General features: G+C 45.1%; 1 protein-coding gene across 1 annotated transcript in view; it reads left to right on the top strand.

Annotated features, from left to right (window-relative positions):
* The window catches only part of Tmem178b (transmembrane protein 178B), a 342,112-nt gene that overhangs the window by 106,755 nt on the left and 215,102 nt on the right, over nucleotides 1-20,255 (top strand). The window contains exon 2 of the mRNA XM_027952127.2: nucleotides 4,487-4,600. Within this exon, the coding sequence (XP_027807928.1) occupies nucleotides 4,487-4,600 (114 nt within the window). The remainder of the gene's footprint in view (nucleotides 1-4,486; nucleotides 4,601-20,255) is intronic.

Here is a 20,255-nt window from a genome sequence, read left to right as displayed (position 1 = left end):
CCCAGTCCCTGGCAGCCACCTTTTTATTCTCTGCTTCTATGAGTTGGACTAGTTTAAACCCCTTGTAGAAGTGAATTATGCCAAATTTGATTCTTCCCTGTTGTCATGTGTGGCAGCATCTCCTTTTTAAAGGCTGAATAATATTCTTTTGTATGCACACACCACATTTTGTCTATACATTCCCCCATTTGTGGGTATTTTTCTTGGCTGTCGTGAATAATGCTGCATTGAACCCAGGAGTGCAGACATCTCTTTGTGACACTGATTGTGATTCGTTTGGTTTTACACTAGAAGTAGAACCTTGTGAGGAAACTCCATACTGTTTATCACAGTGGCTGTATCAATTTACATTCCTATTAAGAGAGCGCAAGGATTTCAGTTTCTCTACCTCCTTGCCAACATTTGTTATCTTTTGTCTTTTTTTTTTTTTTTTGATAGTAGCCATTGTAACAGGTGTAGAGTGATAGCTCACTGTGGTTTGAATTGCATTTCCCTGGTGATTAGTGATGTTGAGCACCTTCTGTGTACCTGTTGATCATTTAAATGTCTTCTTTGGAGAAAGGTCCGTTCAAACCCCTTTTCTACTTTTAATCAGGTTATTGTATTATATGCCACTGAACTAGGCTGTCATCTTTTAAAGCCTTGGTTACCTGTTTGAGTGTCCTGTGTCCTGCTGAGACCCTGACATGTGGTTAGGAGGGTCAACCAGCTCAGAAGGCAGAGCATGACTGAGGCGGCAGGAGGGGCCTATGCCCAGGCTCCCCACCCAGTTCCAGTTGTGGCTTCCTTGGGGCGGGGGGGCTGCGAGAGTGAGCTGGAATGCTGCGTTGGTAGGGGGGTTGAGCTCCTTTCCAGGTGAGGCTGTGGGCTTCCTCTTTGCCTTCCAGGTAACCCCTCTGCATCTTGTGTTGTAGGAAAACCTGTTTGGACTGGAAGCCCATATTCTGGGCACACGTATTGGGTGCCCAGATGGTCCTGAATTTACAAAAGCCCACCACACTGACAGGACCTGCAGACACATGGATAAATATTTTGCCTTTCTTCTTAGGCAATATTTGAGTCTTTCAAATTTAATTGCTGTCAAAGGCAGGATGCTTACCACCCCTGAGGCAGAGCGAATAGTGTGGGCCTCCAGCCGGGCTGCCGGGCTGCTCCCCTGGCCCCTGACGGCCCCTGCATTGCCCCTTCTTCTGCTTCTTGCTCTGGCCCAGAGTCCAGTGGCCTCTGCCCTCATTGGCTGGGAGGGCTTTGAGTGCAAGAGGCTAAAGGATCTGTCTGCAGCTCACCTGGAACCTGTGGTGACTTGTTAAGTGTGTTGAGGTTGAGAGCAAAAAAAACAGGTACTTTTCTCAGACACGATTGACAGGCATCCTAGAGGCTATCGAGAGTGGAATCCAGTTTTGTACTCCAAAGATAGGTCCAGGGACTGTTTTGTTCCATCCTGAAATCATTGCACAGAGGGATGCTGCTAGTTTGTATGGCACTTTTAAAAAAATTATATAAGGCAGCCCTTCTCCTAAAAGCAGCCTCCCACACCCCACCATAGTGCAAGGCTTGGCAAGCAGAGCAGTGCTAAATTTCAGCACCCAATTATCCCCAGGAGGGGCCCTTGTGCAGGGTACAACATGCCCAACTGTACATGTCCAAGGCAGTTGCTGATGTATTTTTGTTACTATTTCTACTCTTTATGTCTTCCTCTTCTTTTTCTTTTCTACACTCTCCTCCCCCCACACCAGACCATTGCCCTTGGATTACATTTGCCGCGTACATGAGACACTGTCTTGTGATCATACGTGGTTTTCTTCTACCTCAGTGTGATTGTTAAGTCAGCCAGGGTAGAGGTCTTTGCTACAGTCTCCTAGAGATCTGCGGCAATCACCTCCTCTTATTCACTACGTCCTAGCTGGCCTCGGTTATTTTAAATCCTTGCATGTAATGAAAGCAGGTGGATTCTTTGCCCACGGCGGTCTTGGCCAAGGGCACCTCATGTTTCTCAAGCCTTTCTTCCAAGCACCTGGTGTTGTGTTTACCTTGTGCGGGAAGATCAAGAAGAATGAATAAGACAACATCCCTGCCCTTGAGAAACTCACAATCGAGTAGGGGAGCGAAGTGCGTAGACGGATAAATCACAGCCCCTCCATGTGTCCCCTGCAGAGGGGGAAGCTCAGGGAGCAAGGAGGAGAACGGAGCAGCCCCAAGTGCATGCTGCTGTTGGACGCTCCCAGGTGCCCATGAGGAGCTGCCCTGGAGCCGCCTTATAGGACGTGTACATGAGGACAAGACCAAACACCAGTGTTCAGGGGAAGGCAGCAGGGAGGACAGGTGAGGTGGCGAGATGGGTCACATCACAGGTGGTGGGAAGGTTTTTCCAGCTGGATCCTAGGGTGTGTGGAGGTTGGGGCCCAATGGGAGGCTGGGGGTTTATGCCTGAGGAGTGTGGGGTTCATCCTGCATGCAGTAGAGGCCACCAGAGGCCTTTGAGCAGGGATGGTGTGGTTGCTTTTCCTTTGTGGAATACACTTCGAGTGGGAGGCTGTGGCATTAAAAGGTGATGTAATCTTTATGTGTGTGTATATATATATATAACAGCAGAATGAGATACAATTCTTATTACACACATAGAGCACAATTTTTCATATCTCTGGTTGTCTACATAGTATATTCTAGGTGATGTTATCTTAAGAGACTACCATCCTATATGCACCAGGCTTTGACTGAAACGTTATGCCACACGTGGCTATACCAGGACAACTACTATGTGGAAGTGAGAACAGAGGAGAGACTACACTCTGAAGTACAACAGACAGAATTTGAGACCAGTTGATGTCTCCAAAGGAAGCAGAGGCAGAATGGAGGAGGAGGAGATGTGGGGTCGACACAGTAGTCTGGATGGAGGTGATGCTATTAATGGAAATTTCTGAGAATTTGGAGTGTGCAGGTTTGAGGTGTGGATCTGAGTAGAGGAAGTGGGGATTGGTGGACACCTGTTCCAGAAGTTTAGCAAGTCAAGGAAGGAGGATGGAGGGACACAGGTGTGACAAGGTGTGTACAGGATAAATACCAGAGCACGTGAGAGGCTGCAGGAGTTTGTGGGCTAAGGGGACAGAGGTAGAGGGTTGAGAAACTGGACATAAGCAAGAGAGTGCAAACTACTTTCTAGAACTTTATCTCTTTGGATAGTGTTGTCCTATTAGAGGAATGTCTGCCAATAACTGGCAAGTGGGCGGTTGTCCAGCTATGATTTACAATAAGGCATCAGTTGCATGAGGTACTGTCTAAATTATTGCACCTCACCAATTGCCAGTTTCCTTGCTGACAGTGGGCCAGGGGGTCAAACAATTCAATCAGGTGCCACTGGTTATAAATTGAAAATCAGTGGGGTGCAAAATGGATTATCATCAAAATCCATTCAGGTGCAAAACCAAATTTCAAAAACCCCTAACCTTTAAAAAACACCCCTTTCCTGATTCTTCACAATGCCCTAACATTGAGTTTTAATATCCTTCAGATAAGCAAACGTCAATAGAAATGCTTGCAGGAGACCAAAAGTAACAAGGGAAAACTTCCCAGTTGGGCTTTCCTTTTGGAATTTGCAAACATGGTGGATTTTTGAATGAATGCATTGACAGTTCTTTAGATTCCCTGAAGTCCAAGTTCTCAAACTTCAGCATGCAACAGAATTGTCTGGAGGGCTTAAAAAGATTCATCCAGGTTTTATTTGGAGTTTCTGATTCAGTAGATTTGGAGTTGGGTCTCAGAAGTTGCATTTTTAGAAGCTCTTAGAGGATACTACTGCTACTGGACCTGGGACCACATTTTGCGAATCTCTGCCCTAAGATATGGGAACATTTTGATCATTTGACCAGCAAATCATGCTTTGGTTCATAACCATTTGTCAGAAAGTGGACCAGATGTTGAGTCTAAGGGCCCATAGATTTGTTCAAGAAACCTGAGAAAGGACTGATTCCAAGAGATACCGATTGATTTGAGTGCTTTGTTGGTCAGAGGTGAGGTTGAAAAGGAAGGAGGTAGAAAAGGGGAGAAGCCCCCTTAGCTCACTGTTCCAGAAGACTGTGTACCAACAGCACAAATAACACCACTGAGGCAGAGGCCTGGTCCCTGTGTGGAATCTGTTCCTGGCTTTCAGTGCTGATCTTCCTCTTTGGAAGGAAAGAGTTTGGTTAGACCAACCTTCCTCTGGGTGTTGTTTTTTAACAACTAGCTTCGAGCAGCCTATAGTCTGGCTCTTCCCACCTCTGCTTTGACCCCAGAGATACATTTTTCTGTCTAAATCAATGCTGTTTGATTGTGGTTACACTCTCTTGCTGTTTTTGAGTCCAGTTATCACTTCGTATAGACTCTAGGTATCACGGGGCACAATATAAAACAAATCTCTTTCTCCAGGATGGAAAAAAAATGGATCCCAGAACTGCTCCGGAAGTGGTTGCTGCCTCATTAACATTTGGCTTCCGTCTCTCTTTTCCAGGAGAAATTGAGCGCTGCACGTACATCAAGTACCACTATTCCTCAGCAACCATCCCCAGGAACCTCACTTTCAACATCACCAAGACCATCCGTCAGGACGAGTGGCATGCCCTGCGTAAGTACACCTGTGTCTTTGCCTGTGACTGTGCTGTGAGGTCAGTTTTGGAGGGATTAAAAGACTGGAGGGACCTCCTTCTGGGATCTGTGGATAGTCTCAGGTCATTGTGGGGGTCCTTACGTGCAGATATCTAGAGGTCAAAATTGCCTCAATTGGTTTTGATTGCATTTGAAATTTGGGGGTTTGTTTCTAAAATTAAGAAAAAAACCAAACCAAACCAAAAGCAAATCACTAGCAGTTAGACGGTGTCCTTATGTCCCTGTCCTGGTAGGCATCTAGGATCTCACCTACCTGACTGAACATGCTCTTGGGATTTCACTCCAGCATGTCTCCACGTTGCTTGGAACATCATTGTGGCAACCTGCTAGTCCCTTGTGTTATCATTTGTAAAGAGTGAGAGTGGCTAGTGGATGCGGGGATTTGCACCTGGGTAGGGTCACTGAGAGGTAGACCTGGCCTCATAAATTTCTGTCACATCCCTATTTTGAATGATAGACATTGGGCCTGGCTCACCTGTGATTGCTCAGCATAGGTCAGATTATCCGTGTCCATTGGTTAGGGAATTTCTTTGCCAGAGATACCCAGAGACTTAAATTACAGTGAGAGGCTGATGGCTGACTTAATGAGTAAACAGAGCTAGTTGGCTATTTTTACTCTTCTGCTCCATGAGGATCTGCTGCCTGTCTGTGGCAGGAGAGTTCTCCCTTGTCGCTGGCACATCTCTTCATGCCAACCCCTTCATCCTGTGAGTAGGCACTGTGCCACCTCTGTTCCATTTGTTAGACATTCCTATTCCATTTGTTTTTTTCTCACCCAAGGCCCTTAACCAAGGTTAAAGTTCAGATTGCATTTTTCATGAGAAGGTGCATTCTTTTATTGTTTCCTTGTATTAAGGATCGCTTAATTGATGAGATTTGAAGAAGGCAGCTCTTCAGGCCAAAGCATCTTTCTTCTCTTTATTGTTGTTTAGGTATCATTTGTGTGTGGGGGTGTGGGGGTCACCAGTGTTTGGTTTAACTTGGGGATAGAGAGTGGGGAGGTGGGAGAGATAAATAAAGCTAAAACAGAATGATCACTCATTAGTCTCAGGAAAAAATTGGGTGTCCAGATGATTGTTATTCAATGCTTCTGGCCTGAAATGACAGAGCAGTGCCAGCAGATGGGACAGCTTTACTGTTGCTCCTATGAGATATAGCTATTAGGAGGGACACTAACCAGCATGTGGGGACACAGAGCTAATGTTTAAAGAGCATTCCCATGTGCTAGACATTGAGCTAAGCATGCCACATACTTATTTCATTTTAATGTGAGATTTGCCTTAGAAAGTTTAGTAATTAGGGGTGTTAATTTCTTTTTGGAGGTAGACCTGTAAGCACACCCAAATAGAAATAATATAATAGTTGCTTATTTCCCATAATGCATTGGTCTAGTATAGCCACTTAATAGGATTCAAAATGCAATGTTCAAGAGACATAAGTCCTGATGATTAACCATCTAAAAATAACAGATTATGGTGTTCACAAGAGGATTCAGAATTTCAGAAGGAAGAAGTTGTTGACACTGTGGTTTCAATTCAAATGAACTCAGTTTAACCAGAGTTATGGAGTTTCTCTATGTACCAGGCACATAGTGGATAGCCAAGCCACAGGGAGCTCTTTTAAGAAGCTCGAGTCGGGGGCAGAGAAGTGGGGGGTTGGAGAGAAACATTCACAAAGCAAATAATTACAAGGCAATGAGATAATTACAATATAGTAGAATTGCTTCAAGCAATTAAGATAGTTTGTGGAATTTTTTTTTTCAGCAAGAGGTAGAATTATTTCAGTGTAGATTTCACAAATAAACTTCAAGGGAAACCTGGTAGAACTCTTTTGGCTGTATACACTGTAGATGTCTGGAATTCAGAGAGGTTACCCATGGAGGCATCACTGGGAACATGTCACATGGCATCAGCAAAGACAGAGAGCTTTGTGGGGTCCTCTTTGTGTCTCCAGGGTGCTCATTCTCCAGCTAGAGTGCTGTTGGGTTCTGAAAAGTCTAGTGTGCGGCTTATGCTGCGAATTGAGGTGCTAACATCTATTTTTAACTGATAAAAGCTATGTCAACCATTGATACATGTCAAGGTCTCCGGCACATGGCGCCGGGTGAAGCCCATGCTCCCCTTTGGTGAGGGATTCATCTGCTTCTTTGACAAAGTTGCCCAACAGGTTGTTAACCAGGCAGAGAACATTTGCTGTGTTTGACATCGATAACAGCTATTTTTAGCCAGAGGGCAGGTGAGCATCTGTCACAGTTGAAGTTGGTACCAAGCATAATTAGGAATGCTTGAATGATAGCGAAGCTCAGTGTGTATCCATGTTAGAATTCAAAGGTCAAGCAGTGATGACATGAGGTGGGAAATGGGCACAGAAGCTGGCTTTGAAATAAAGTGGAAGCAATTAAAAATTAGCAAACTCCTATGGTCAAGTATTGAAGATGAAAAGAAAACTGATTTCTTTATGTGTTTTGAGAGTCCTGTGCTCTTTAAGTGGGATCAAATAAATTCATTTGATACTAGGTTGGTAATATCACATTCTATAATTTTTCTCAGTAGATAATGTTTGCCCAAGGAAGGAAATTTGAGGGTTGTTGGTTTTTTGTTTGTTTGTTTTTTTGTGAAACAACTTCTATATGGCAAATGTTTGGACTTTGGTTAACCTTGGTTGCATAATTTTTTATCAGGAATTTGCATATAGTCTGACCACTATTGTAGAAAAAAACATTTTTAGATAGGAAAAAGCACATTTGGTTTTAAACTATGATAAAATTTTTGAAAAGTTAACCCCACCACTTGCAGTCTCAACTGCTGCATTCAATCACCTCATGCTCAGGTGAAGACAAGGTGAGAGAATAAAATGATCTGTAGGCCACTAGGCTTACAAATCCAAGTGTGCAGAATTAAACCCATGGGAACCAAAGGTCTGAGGATCAGAGCTGTGCACCTGTTGGGGAGGGTGGGAGCGGGAAGGGAGTGGTCTTTGTGTCCGAGGTTCAGATGCTGAGTTCTCTGGGTGAGCTGGTGACCAGGGGTTCTGACCCTGGCTGGGACGGGGATTGCTGCTGAGGTATCATGGGGGCCTGTTTGTCCTTCCTCCCTGGGAGAAGCAGAGTGTCCAGATGTGAGATCCATGTCCTCATCCGCCCAGGCCTGGCTGTTCACTGCTGCCCTCCTTTAGTCCTGGTGACACAGGTGTGCAGCAGGGATGGGTGGGTGCCTCTGTGGGGGGCTGCAGATGCTCTGATCTCCTTGCCCAGATCTTCCTAACATCTCCAGGGCCAGAGCAGGACAGGAGAGTATCACTGGCCAGTTAGGAGGGGACAGAAAGCCTCAGGAGGTGAACTTGGCAGACATCACACTCTGGCTGGGTTGTTGATTTGCTTCGAATGAGGAAGACTGGTCACCAGGGCAGGGAAGCTGGCTGGCCCTGCAGTGGCAGTGGAAGTGGCGCTGCTTCTCCTCTCACTAGCTGTGTCCCCACAGGCTTCTCATAACCTATGGTTCAGTTTGAGGTAGCAGCCCTTGTTTGGAGAATTCTATGTCCTCGAGCAACCCCAAGAGCCCTGGAGGCCATTCCAAGTGGCTCTGCCTTTGTTCAGGAAGCTGCCACAGCATCCTTTGGCCTGGACACTGGATCAGTGACAGGGCAAGTGGGAGAGGGGAGCCTGGGTGGCCTGTGACAGGGACTGGGCAGCTGTGGTGGGCTGACAGGGCCACTGCGACAGAGCCTGTCTGAGGCTGCAGGGCATACACCTGCTCTTAGGTGTGAGGAGGGTGGCTCTTCCTGCCCTGATCTGATCTGCTTGGCAGGGACACAGAGGGCAGCTGTAACTAAGGATCCCTGGTCAGAGCCCTGGACTCAGTCACCATGCTGTGAGCTCAGGGTTCTCACTCTGCCTGGTGAGGGCAAGATGGAGGTTTTAGCCCGCAGCTGATAGTGCCTGGCCATGAGAATCCAGAACCTGGGGCTCCACTTTCCTGCGGTCAGAGCTTCTCCCTTATCTTTTGAGAAGCTGCAAATAAAGGATGCTGGAAGTTCTTGTTTTTTTTTTTTTTTTAAAGTCTCTATCTGTCAGAATTGAGGGTTCAACAAATTAGATTGGGTGGTCACAGGGCACCTTTCCAGCTGGCTTGGGACTGGAGGGAGGGACGGGGAGAGAGAGGTGTGCTTTCCTCTCGTGACTTCCCTGGTCCCAGCCTGCAACCACACCCAGCGCAGGCTCACAGGGCAGACCTGCAGTGGTGCCTCAGGTGTGCCCAGCAGGAAACAGAACCAAGCAGAGCAGGTGCCTCCCTCTACAGTAAGGGAGTGGAGAGTCCTGCCCCTTTGTCCTGTTACCAGTGGGGCAGAGGATGTCAGTACCAAGGAGTCATCTTGAAGCTGGGTTAAAGGAGCATGGGAAAGTCTAGCTTGGCCAGAAGAAGGAGGAGCAGAAATTGGAGGGGGTGGGGGGTGGTGGAAATGGAGACTTTGTGGATGACCAAGCACATTTGAGTGGACCCACCACTAAGAGGGATAAGAAATCACAATCCAGAACCATCTTGCCTGCTTAGACACCTGAGTGACTTCTCAGTTCCCTGAAGTTCTTCATCTCTCACTCTTGCCTGCAGGTTAGCTCTGTCTTGAGGGCCCAGCACCCACCCAGGCTGGTGTGTGGTAAGAAGCCTGCACATTTGGCCTCTGCAGTGCAGATGGTGGGGCGGACTCTTATCCTGCTTGGCCAAACCCTAATCATTCCCTTAATCTGTCCTCTCCTATGTCTGTTTCCTTATCCTTTCCTTTTTTTCAGAGTTAAAGGGTCTTGCCCTGAACCCCAGTCTCTCTCTAGCTGCCCTAGGTCCTGCCCATCCCTTGGGCCCCAGGGGCTCCTTGTCCTACCCCATGGGCATCAGCCTTCTGGCCTTGTGGTTATGTTGTTTCTTTGCCTAATAGCACAGCCTTTCCTTTCCCAGGGAACTAACTCGGCAGCTCCTAGCCTGCACAGCTCATGTATGGCTGGCTCTTCTCTGGACTCTTTCCATTCAGACCTTTCCCCTTAGAACAGAGTAGCCTTGATTCCTGTCCCTTTTGTCCTTGCCATCCTGGTTATAAGATGAATGTTGTAGACCAAAGGACTTGGGATGAGACCACCAGTAATAATGACATGGCAAACCTCCTTTTTGTTCACATTGTCTGTAATCTTCCTGGAACTAGGAGGGTGACTTGGTATTTCCTCCGGGAGCCCAGTCTGCACTGTTATGGTTTGTTTGCAGATAATGTAAACAGGCCAGGGAGGAAGGGGCTGCCCAGCAATCCCATCACAACCTCAGAGGAGCCTGAGGATGAGGACTCAGAATGTAAGCCTGATCATTGGGCTTCCATCTATTTTTTTTTCCTTTCTGTTTTTGGCTGATGTTATGTAAAACAGCCTAATGAGGTAAACATTTCAGACATTAGGAGCTTAGGTCCCCTGCAGTGTCAGCCATTTTCCTTTTCCTGCTTCCGCTCTAAGCCCAGCCAGTGTGAGGCTCTCACTGTGTGCAATCTGTCATGAGCTGCCTCTTGCTTGCAAGACTGGCATCCATGGGGGTCAACAGTAGCAAGAAACCATCCCCAGAACCGGGAAAGCTTGGTAGCCCAGAAACTTCACCAACACAGCATTGCCATATGTTGCCCAGTAACCAAAAGTCTTGGCTTTTTGCAAACCATCCCACATCTCTCTGCTTTAGCTCCTATGGGGAACATTGTAAACCTTTGGGGCACTCCAACCGCATCCCAGAGGCTGCCCTGTGCCTGTCCTTCCCGAGCTCACTTGGTGTTCCTGCAGCAAGCCAGCAGAGAATACAAATCCCTTGATGTGATATGATACCTGGACCTGCCACCTTTGCTGCAGTGACTCTGGCAGGGACATTTCCTTTTCTGTGCATCTTTCCTTCCTCCCCAAACTTCCCTCTGTTTTGTCCAACTCCCCCAGTTCTGCTAGTGAATAGGTTCACTAGTTTGATGAACCTTTTGAGCTAAGGTGTTCATAGCTGATCCTTCTCTGGGTAGCATTTTTTTGTTTTTTGGGAGCTATGTCCAAAGAAATAATGGGGAGGTAATTGATACACAGAGTATAGAGATAGCTTAAAATCACGAACACGCATGCAGCTATTGATTCCAGCACTTAGATAGCTGGCCTGGCTGGGGTCAATGATGAAAATGGAGTGGGCAACAGGGAGAGTTTATTTTTGAGAAGGCCTTAGGGGCAGGGAAGAGAGGAGGCTTAGAGTAGGGGTGGGGTGAAATATGGTGCAATCTTTTGTATTAAAGACATTCATGTACTGAAAAAATATCTGAGAACTATGTGCTAGGGTAATTGCGCTCTTCAAGCCACAATTCATCTGAATGTGCAGGTCCAATTTTGTGCTGGGAATTAGTTGGAAGTCTCGCCTAGAGGCATTCTCTCAGCTTCTGCAGATTGGAAGTTGTTTTCTTCTGGCTGAGCATACTGATCTGGATGCCACCATGGAGAATTGGGAACAACCTGACTGGCCTCCTTCATCCATTTGTTCATTTATTCATTCAATATTCACGGAGTGTCTGTTTTGTGAAAACCCCCATGTTAGGTGCTGGAGGGGATATTAAAAGGTATTCTGCTTTCCAAATTGGATGATATATTTCTAGGTGCCAACCAAGCAAGGGATCAAACTGGTTGTTGCTTAATGTTTATTGACTACCCGGAGAGTACAGCTAATGCTGCCAACTTGTACACATCACGGGTCCCAACTTCCATACTTAAATCATCAAGGATGCATTATGAGGGAAATAAAAGCAAACAATAACACTAAACTGCCATATCACAGAGACATGCTCTGTTTTCTAGAATAAGGAAAAAGTGGGGATGTTCTGGGGGCTGCCTATCTTGACCCTCTAGGGGAACTGTCCAAGCCGTAGGTGCTGAAATGGAAGCTCAAAATGGCAGGTGATTCTTCTTTCCAGTAGTTCAGACAATCCAGAGCTTGACATCCAGGCAAACTGCTTCAGGGAAGAGGAGGAACAAGACCAGGAGCTGAGTGTTCCAGTAGGCAAGGCAGCTCATGGGCTAGGTGAGATATGGGTGTCTGGGTAGACATCAAGGCAGTGGGGCAGCAGGTAAGAGGATAGTAGGTGCTACTTTGGGATTCAGGAATTTATGGTACAATTCACAGGGAGGAAGGTTGGCTAAAGGAAGGAAGAAATATGGAGTATCAGGGAGGGGGAATGAGAAACAGAGAACAGAGGCTAAGAGAGAAGCCCCATTATGAGAATGGAAGCATGCAGGGCAGGAGTACTATGCCAAGAACAAGAACAAAATGGGATGCCATTTTGTTTATGGTCCGAGTATCCCTCCAAAATTGGATTCAGGATGGTCCTGGGCTTTGGGGTGGGGGTTCTCAATATGGGAGGGACTATGGAGAGGAAGGGGGAAAGCAGCTGGGAAGCAGGATGGTGTAACAGAAGAAGTACCCAAGTTCTACATTGTGTAGTAAAGGTCTTATGAGCATCAAGACCAGGGCTACTAACTGGTCCGTGGCCTAGTAGCCAGTATCATCTGGAAATTGTTAGGAATGCAAATTCTTGAGCCCCTGTCCAAACATACTGAATCAACATCTCTACTGGTGGGGCCCAGGAGCCTGTGCAAACTTTAACCCATTAAAGTTTGAAAACCCTTGATATGGAGGGCATTGATGTGGACTGTTGTGGTCAAAGAAGGCTCAGGGCAGGAGAGAGCTTGGATAGACTTTGGGTGAGAACCAGGAGATGGAATATTGCATTTAACACAACCTCTTACACAGAAGCAGAGCTTTTATTTGTTAATTGTTTCTATTTAGTTGTAGTTTTGGAAATTCAACTTTCATCCACATTTCTTCTTATTAGTTGAATAAAACAGCATGGAAATAGTGAGATGAATTTCCTTTTTTTGTGTTGTGTGTTTTAACCAACAGCATTGTCCTGTTACATAGCTTCGAATCTCTATCTTCTGAGTCCAATGTACTCATTCACTCAGAAACAGAGGACAGGGGACATTGGATTGAGTTTCAGCTCTTCTTTCTAGGTGTATGATCTTGGTCAAACTGCTTAAGTGTTTTGAACCCAGTACACTCATCTGAGAAATGGAGGTCACAATACCTGTCTTGGGAGTGATTATAAAGTTTAAATGGAATAAAATAATTCCCACAAAATTCTTGGTAACTCCTCAAAGTTTTGAGCCAACCAACATTGGTGCTAAAATATGCAATGCACGGGATCTGGGGGCAATGTCTATGAATTGACTCTTCATTGACTCAGGGACTTTCTTGTTCCTTTGTACAGCCCATGCAGGTGAGTTTGGCTTGTATGTGACTGTGTGTGTTGGTGGGCCTATTGCGGGTTTGCTGTCTGCACAGGTGTATGTGATGGGAGCTTGCATCAGGTGTTTATGGTGTAGGAGTAGAAAGTGGCTGAGAGTGTTATTTGCTGGCAACAATGTGGCATATTGTGAAAGGAGTTTCAGAGCAGAAAATCATCATCAGTGTTTGAGATCCTCAGTGGGATAGCAGCCGCAGAAGCAGCCCTCTAATTTATCAGTTATGTCCAATAAGAACACTGTTTAGACAATAACAGGAGTCTCTAAAAGAAGATTTATGTACTCAGTGTCTAAAATGTAACATTTCAGAGCTTTGAAGACAAATACAATGTGAATGCATTTATACGGAGAGTGTTGAGGGAAGTGGCGGAAGATCTCTCCTAACTGTTATAGCCCAGCCCTATTGGGAAGCCTGTGGTCTCTAATATGTACTACGAAAAGATCCTCTTCTGTCTAGAAGTGAAAAACACATCCCAAAGATGGGTCCTGGGAGAATGTAGGGGGCATATAGCAAGCAGGGTCCAGGCAGGGGAAAGCAGCTGCTGTTGGGGTAGGCAGTGGCAGTGGATTACGTATCGGAGGAAAGGGGATGTCTTCTTTTCACCTCCCATCAGGGGTCCCTTGGCTGCTGCTAGTTGTGGTCATGGATTCTACCCATTTTGTGTAGCTAAGTTAGAAGAACCAAGCATTGCAGAAAGATGGGTTTCCCTGAAGGATGCTTATGAGATATCCATTGGGGGAGAGGAAGGCTACAGCTCTGCCTGCACAGGACCCCTCTGCATTCAGGGCAGGACCCGAGTGCTATTGGGACTGCTGCAGCTGTAATCATGTGGGAGAGAAGGAAATTAAGTCCTTGTTCTAAGGAAGCAAGGTGAATCTGAAGTGCAGATCCACAGAGGGGCAGGAGGCCCAAACCAGATCCAAAGTGAATGAAGGTCAGGGGAGTGTGTGGTGTCACCTGGAGGGACCATGAAACACTGCTGAGGCTGCAGACTCGGCTGTTGGTCATCAAGTCACCATGACTGACAGTGCTGGCTTTTAGTAGAACAGGTTTCTCTGCTCATGAATGAGAAGACAGCTGCTTGAGTTTTCAGTGTGAAAATTTATTGGCACCATCTTAGTGATGGAGTTACCAGGTGGGGCTCAAGTGTTGGGGACATATCATAGGTGCCTCCATGGATCTTTCTGGGAGCTGATCTTCTTCTTGGGCTTTAGGACTGATGTTCTTTGCTATTCTCACTCTTTATCTTTCCCTGATGTTAAACTCTGTTGAGCTTGGAGGGCATAGTAAGCAAAGAGATCTTCGTTGTTCTGTGTCATCCTGACTATCTGATGTATTTCTCCATGGGATTTTGCCTAGGATTCTAGGGAGAGCTTGAGACACTGAAACCTTAGTGGCACTTGCTTCAATCTCCATGCATATATAACAGAGGAGCCTTCCATGAAAGGTCAGTACAGGATACATTTAAAAAATATTTAGATTTGTTTCAACTCAATGTTCCAGTTAGCACTGACCAATAGAAGTTCCTGTTATGATAAAAACCTGCACTGTCCAACATGGTGGCTACAAGACACAGGTGGCTTTTGAGCACTTAAAATATGACAACTTCAATAAAAAAATTGAATCTCAAATTTTATATACTATAAGTTAAGTTAAATTTAAATAGTCACACATGACCAGTGACTACTATATTAAACAGTTCTAAACAATCAATCTTCCTATTTCTTATATAGATTTGGCTTCCAAATTACAAACTCTTTATTCTTGAACATGTGTACATTAAAAATACAACCTTATAGATTATCCATACACTTGGGCCATCTTTAGGGGCACAGATGTGCACAATTCTTTAGATCCTCCGGATCTTTGCTTGCACCAACCAGAGCCACCTTGGGTGTTAGTAGGCTATTTTGGTAATTTGGTCCTGTGCAGGTAAGGAAAGACAGCAGGAAGAAGTTCTCATCATCTACCAGTAGCTAATCTAACCAGGCTGTTGAAGGCTGGGTTGCCTGGGGACAGCCTCAGGATCTACATTGTAGAAGAGAATGGGAGGGAGCAGCACTTTGCAGGTGGAGAAGCCAGTCTGGGGTGCAGTGCAGTTACACCCCTTGGAGGGCTCTGGTTCAACAGCCGCCCTTCAGAGCTTCCAGAGTTAGGCTGAAATAGTGAGGCCCTTATTTCTCCACTTTGGTAACTTCTTGCAATGTGGGCCATGAAAGTGGGTGACCTTGGATGTGTGGCTCTCTATTCTGAGTCATCCCTAAAGGGGTCGGCCACTGGAGGCTCACAGCCCTCCCGGAACCTGAGCAGCAAGTCCTTCCATGAAGTGAGGTTGCCCTATGCACCACGTGCAGGCCTATGCCGGAAGCCAACAGGTAGGGAGGTCATTGAGATCAAGAGATCTAGTATAATCTATAAGGTATAGGAGATAGGAATGGAACTAAAATTCAAGCTGTTGTGACTGTAGAATTCATGTGTTTTCTCCACCCAGAAATCCCATGTACAACTTGAGGTAGGTCCACTCTCCATCTCTTTTCCCCAAGGATCAGCCTCCTCTTCCAGCCCTCCCCTGCCATAGCTGCTCACCTCCATCCCATCACCTAATGTACAGGAGGAACCCTCCCCTCAGGAGCAGTCAGGCCAGCCACCCTTCCATCCAAGAGCTCTAGTGTTCAAAAGAAGTGAAAGAAGGCTATTTATTTCCCACTTCTATGTTTTCTTTTCATTTAATTACTGGTATCACAACAGGATTTTTTCTATTGCTTTTCATTGCAAATGTATGGTATTTCATCTACATTATGAGTTAAGTAGGCTTTTGTGGACTAGCCTAAAAATCCAATCATCATTTATAACCCACATGACTTCTCTGGAAATGGGTTCTGAATTCTAAATAAGTGACTCACAAATGAGGTTTTAGAATAGAACTCCTTTCAAAGCTGGAAACTTTACATCTTTCTACTTTCTAGGCAATGTGGCCTCTGAATGGACTTACCATTCCCACTCTGCCTATATTTGTTATTCTTAGGTTGGATCCCCCAAATCTGATACCCTCAACCCCCATGGTGAAAGCTGAGTCACCCTGTCTCTTGTCGTCGGCCCATAACTAGCTGCTGATACAAAATTAATGAATGTTCCTAATGTGCCTTGTGTAGGCTTGTATGAAATCCCAAAATCCAACCAGAGGACACCAAGCATCTTTGGTACTAGGGATCATTCCATCTCAGGCCCCAGCCTTAGTTCACATTAGTAAAATGAGACTAATTACGTAACATTTCCCTGAGGTTCTTTGCTTGGGCACCTGGCACCAAATTAGAAATGAGCAGTTAGAGGTGTGCGTGTAAACTTCTGAAGCTGAGAGGGTGCTAAACATGGGTGTGGAGGTGACACATTTGACTGACATTAGCATCTATATTCCATATGCCACCCCATCCCACTGCTTCGCTCCTGGAGCTTTGAGATGCTGCCCTGTTGCCAAGGAGACCAGGAAAAGCAATTGTATACAGGTTACCTCTTCTTCAAGGCTCACAGGTACATCCTCCTGGGAGAACAGGTAAAGGAGGAAGAAGGGATCCGTTTAGGCAGTTGTCGATAAGTGTAATGCTGAAACCAAGTGCCAGCGCTCCCATCCCATCCCTCTCCCATCCATTGCCTTGACTGAATGTCACATGAGCACTACATGCCACTATGCCCCATCCTGTGTTGCCATCAGTTCCCACCCTCAAGGGGGCTCTTCATTTTTAGGAAGTGAGCAGGGTCCTCTGGCTTATGGGTAAGAGTTGAAATTCAGTTTCTTATTTAGCTTGGCTGAGCTAACAGAAACATGCAATGAAAAAAAAAAAAGTGACTAACCCAGCTCCATTCCCTCATGAACTTGAATTAGAGGGACTGGGATTCTGAGTGTTTACAGTCCCGGTTAGAGCTTTGTGGTTCTGGTTAGTGAGGGGTTGCCTTTGGTTGTCCTTGCAATGACCTTGCCCTTCATTCCTGGTGTTTTCTGAGGATCTGGGTGTGTATCACATTGGGGATAGGAGTGAGTGAGATGACTGAGCCACAATCTCCTGATTCACAGAGCAGTGACACAAATTCAGGACTTTGGGGACCAATGGCAAACAAACAAACAAACAAACAAAAAAACAAGATGTGGAAAAATACAACGCTAACTGGCAGCTTCCAGAGAAGGAAGCAGGATGACAGGCAGGAATGGTGGCATTTGAAATGGACCTAAATACTTCAGTCATTTACTCAAGTGAAATGTGTTGAGTTCCTGTGACTCATTAGGAACTGTTTTAGGCAGTGAATGGAAATGTCAACAATCCCTGCCTCATGGAGCTTGTATTCTTGTACAATAATAACTACTACGTATTGAGTGCTGCTATGGTTTGGATATGAGTTGTCCCCAAAAGCTCATGTGTGAGAAAATGCAAGAAAGTTCAGAGGTGAAATGATTGTGTTATGATAGCCAAATTGAGTACATTCATCCACTGATATGGATTAACTGGGTGGTAACTGTAGGAGAGGTAGGTCACAGGGGCATGCTTTTGGGTTTATGTTTTATCCCTAGTGAGTGGAGCTCTGTCTGTTTCTTGGTTGCCATGTCCTGAGCTGCTTTCCTCCTCCACACTCTTCCACTCTGATGTTCTGTCTCAGGTGCAGAGCAATGAAGTCAGCCATTTATGGACTGAGACCTCTGAAACCATGAGTACCAAATAAATTTTCCTTTTCTAAAATTGTTCGTCAGGTCTTTTGGTCACAAAAGTTGAACTAATACAAATGCTTAACATATGCCTTGGGCTGTTGTAAGTCCTTGACACACATTATTTCACATTAACCACAACTGTGCCATAAGGTCCATATTAACTGTTTGACAGATAGGAAAACTGAGGCTAACAGAGGTTAAATAACTCATGGAAGAATCTCTTGCACGAGAAATAGGACTTTATTTAGGGAATTCATTTCAGCCAGTATGTATGGATGGATGGATGGATGGACAGGTGGAGGGGGCAGAGTCTGGGCTCTGTGAAGACCCGTGGTATTCTAGATGTAGGATAACAGTTCTGGCTGAGACTTGCCACAGTGGATATGTGTGACTTGATAGAATAAGGAGGTGTAAGTGTACCTTCCTCCTTATGCTTACAGATGAGTTTCGTGGGAAGCTGAGATCCTGATTGTGGATAAGGGTTGTTTTCAGTTTCTGTGGTTGTTTTCTGGCCTGCTCCTGTGTTGTCCTTATCTCTGGGAACAACACTTATCAGCATTAATGTGGATATGGAATATGGGAAACCCTCTAGAAAGTGAGAGCTCCTTGAAGCACAGGGAATAAATAACTATGTTTTGGTTGGGCTTACATTTCTCTTTCCATACACTGAAATAAGGTATGTGCATTTGTTTATTATTACATTAGAAAGCTATTTCAACCCAGGCATTTAGATATGGTTTGTCCCCTCTGACATTCTTGTTGAGATTTGGTCGCCATTGTGATGGTGCTGGGAGATGGGGGCCTTTGAGAGAGGATGTTAAGAGGGATTAATGTCTTTCTCTTGGGAGTAGATCAGTTACCACAAGAGTAGGTTGTTAAAAAGTGAGTCCCTTGTGTTTTGTCTCCTTTTCATGAACCCATTTACCCTTCCACTTTTGCCACAACTTGAAGCAGCATGAAATCCTTCATTGGCCTCTAAGTTCTTGGACCATGGATTAAATAAACCTCTTTTCTTTATAAATTACCCAATATTAGGCATTCTAGTATAGCAAAGAAAATGGAGTAAGATAGGCATCTAGTAAGTGCATGAAGCATATGTCATTTTAGCATATACATCTCAAGGCTAATCATCATTTTTATTTTATTATTAAACAAGTCCACTTTTATCATAGTCATTAATGCATAAAAGTTAGTTTTCATATATGTGTATATGTGCTATATTTAGTCATACCGAGTTCAAAGTCCTTACTTCTTTTTCTTTTTGCCTTTCTAATCAAGCCTAAAGTAACAAAATTATTCTTGAGAAAAAAAGTCACCTGTAACAATTCACAAACTCACTAATTATTTACAAACTCAGATTTAAGAAGACATCTTTTCTTCTTTCATTTTTAAAACTGGATTCTTGTCTAGGGGTCATGAGGAGGAGAAATCAATAAGTAGCTATCGCTTACTCTTGGAAGAGGGGTTCCTCTGCCCTGCTGGGTTGGAGTGGTGAATAATTCAATAATGGTCCCAGGCTCCTTTTTCCCTTCTTGAGGTTGAGCTTATTAAAATTGCATGGGCCAAGGATGCTCGTGAGGAAACGGTAGGTATGCTCCATGTCGGCTGTGAGAGCCTCCAGCACATCTTGGAACAACCTCAGCACTCTGCTCTGAGGCCACTGAGCTGCCAGGGGTGGGGAATGACCAGTGTGCGAAGGAGAGCCACGGAGGAGCAGCCGGCTGTCTCCTCTAAGTGAGGTCTCCTCCACTCCCCAGCTTCCGGCGTCCATCCTGGAGTGCAGGGAGACGGAAGGCCGCCCCCATGCTCACTATTGATCAACTTAGTCATCACTGTGGGCCTCATCATTAAGTATTTATGGTTGACTGAGTGAAAGGTAAGTGCTGAACAGATGGGGCACCCTTTTTAGAAGCTTTCCAAGACGATCTAATTCATTTCCCTCAGTGGGATGGAGTCTCCAGAGAAAGAATCTAAGAGTCAATTGATTACAGTCACTACTGTCTTTTTTTTATTTTTGAGAAAAATTTTTATTATACACTTAGGGATTGTTTTTTGAAAAATGCCTTAGTTCTTCTGAAACATTTTCATTTTTTCAAAGTATTGTTCAAAGATCCAACTAGAATTCAAGTTGGGGCCGAAAATGGTGGAACCAAGTAAGACTTAGAGTCCCATAGACTCAGACCAAGTTTATTTACAAGTTGCCAAGAGGGACATCATTACCCTAGGTACATGTATGATTGCACATATGATGCGACGCTACATCATGTACAACCAGAGACATGAAAAGTTGTGCTGCAGTTGTGTACAATGAATCAAAATGCATTCTGCTGTCATATGTACCTAATTAGAATAAGTAAATAAATAAATTTTAAAAAGAGAGATTGAAACCTAACAGTAAATCCAGTTAATTTTGAGATGAGGAAAGGAATTTGAAACAGACATCAGCAAGTGCTACTCTGGACAGCAAGCATTTGCCCATCGTCTGAATTCTTCAAGCCTCTGGTCTCAATCCCTCTCTAAAACCACCCACCCCAATCCCAGTTCCATGGAGCAGGGGAGACATCTGCTTTTCT

The sequence above is a fragment of the Marmota flaviventris genome, chromosome 1 (assembly GCF_047511675.1).
Source record: "Marmota flaviventris isolate mMarFla1 chromosome 1, mMarFla1.hap1, whole genome shotgun sequence".
In the NCBI taxonomy this organism is placed as follows: domain Eukaryota; kingdom Metazoa; phylum Chordata; class Mammalia; order Rodentia; family Sciuridae; genus Marmota; species Marmota flaviventris.
The sequence above is the reverse complement of the archived record's forward strand: the minus strand, read 5'-3'. Positions and strand labels throughout refer to the sequence as shown.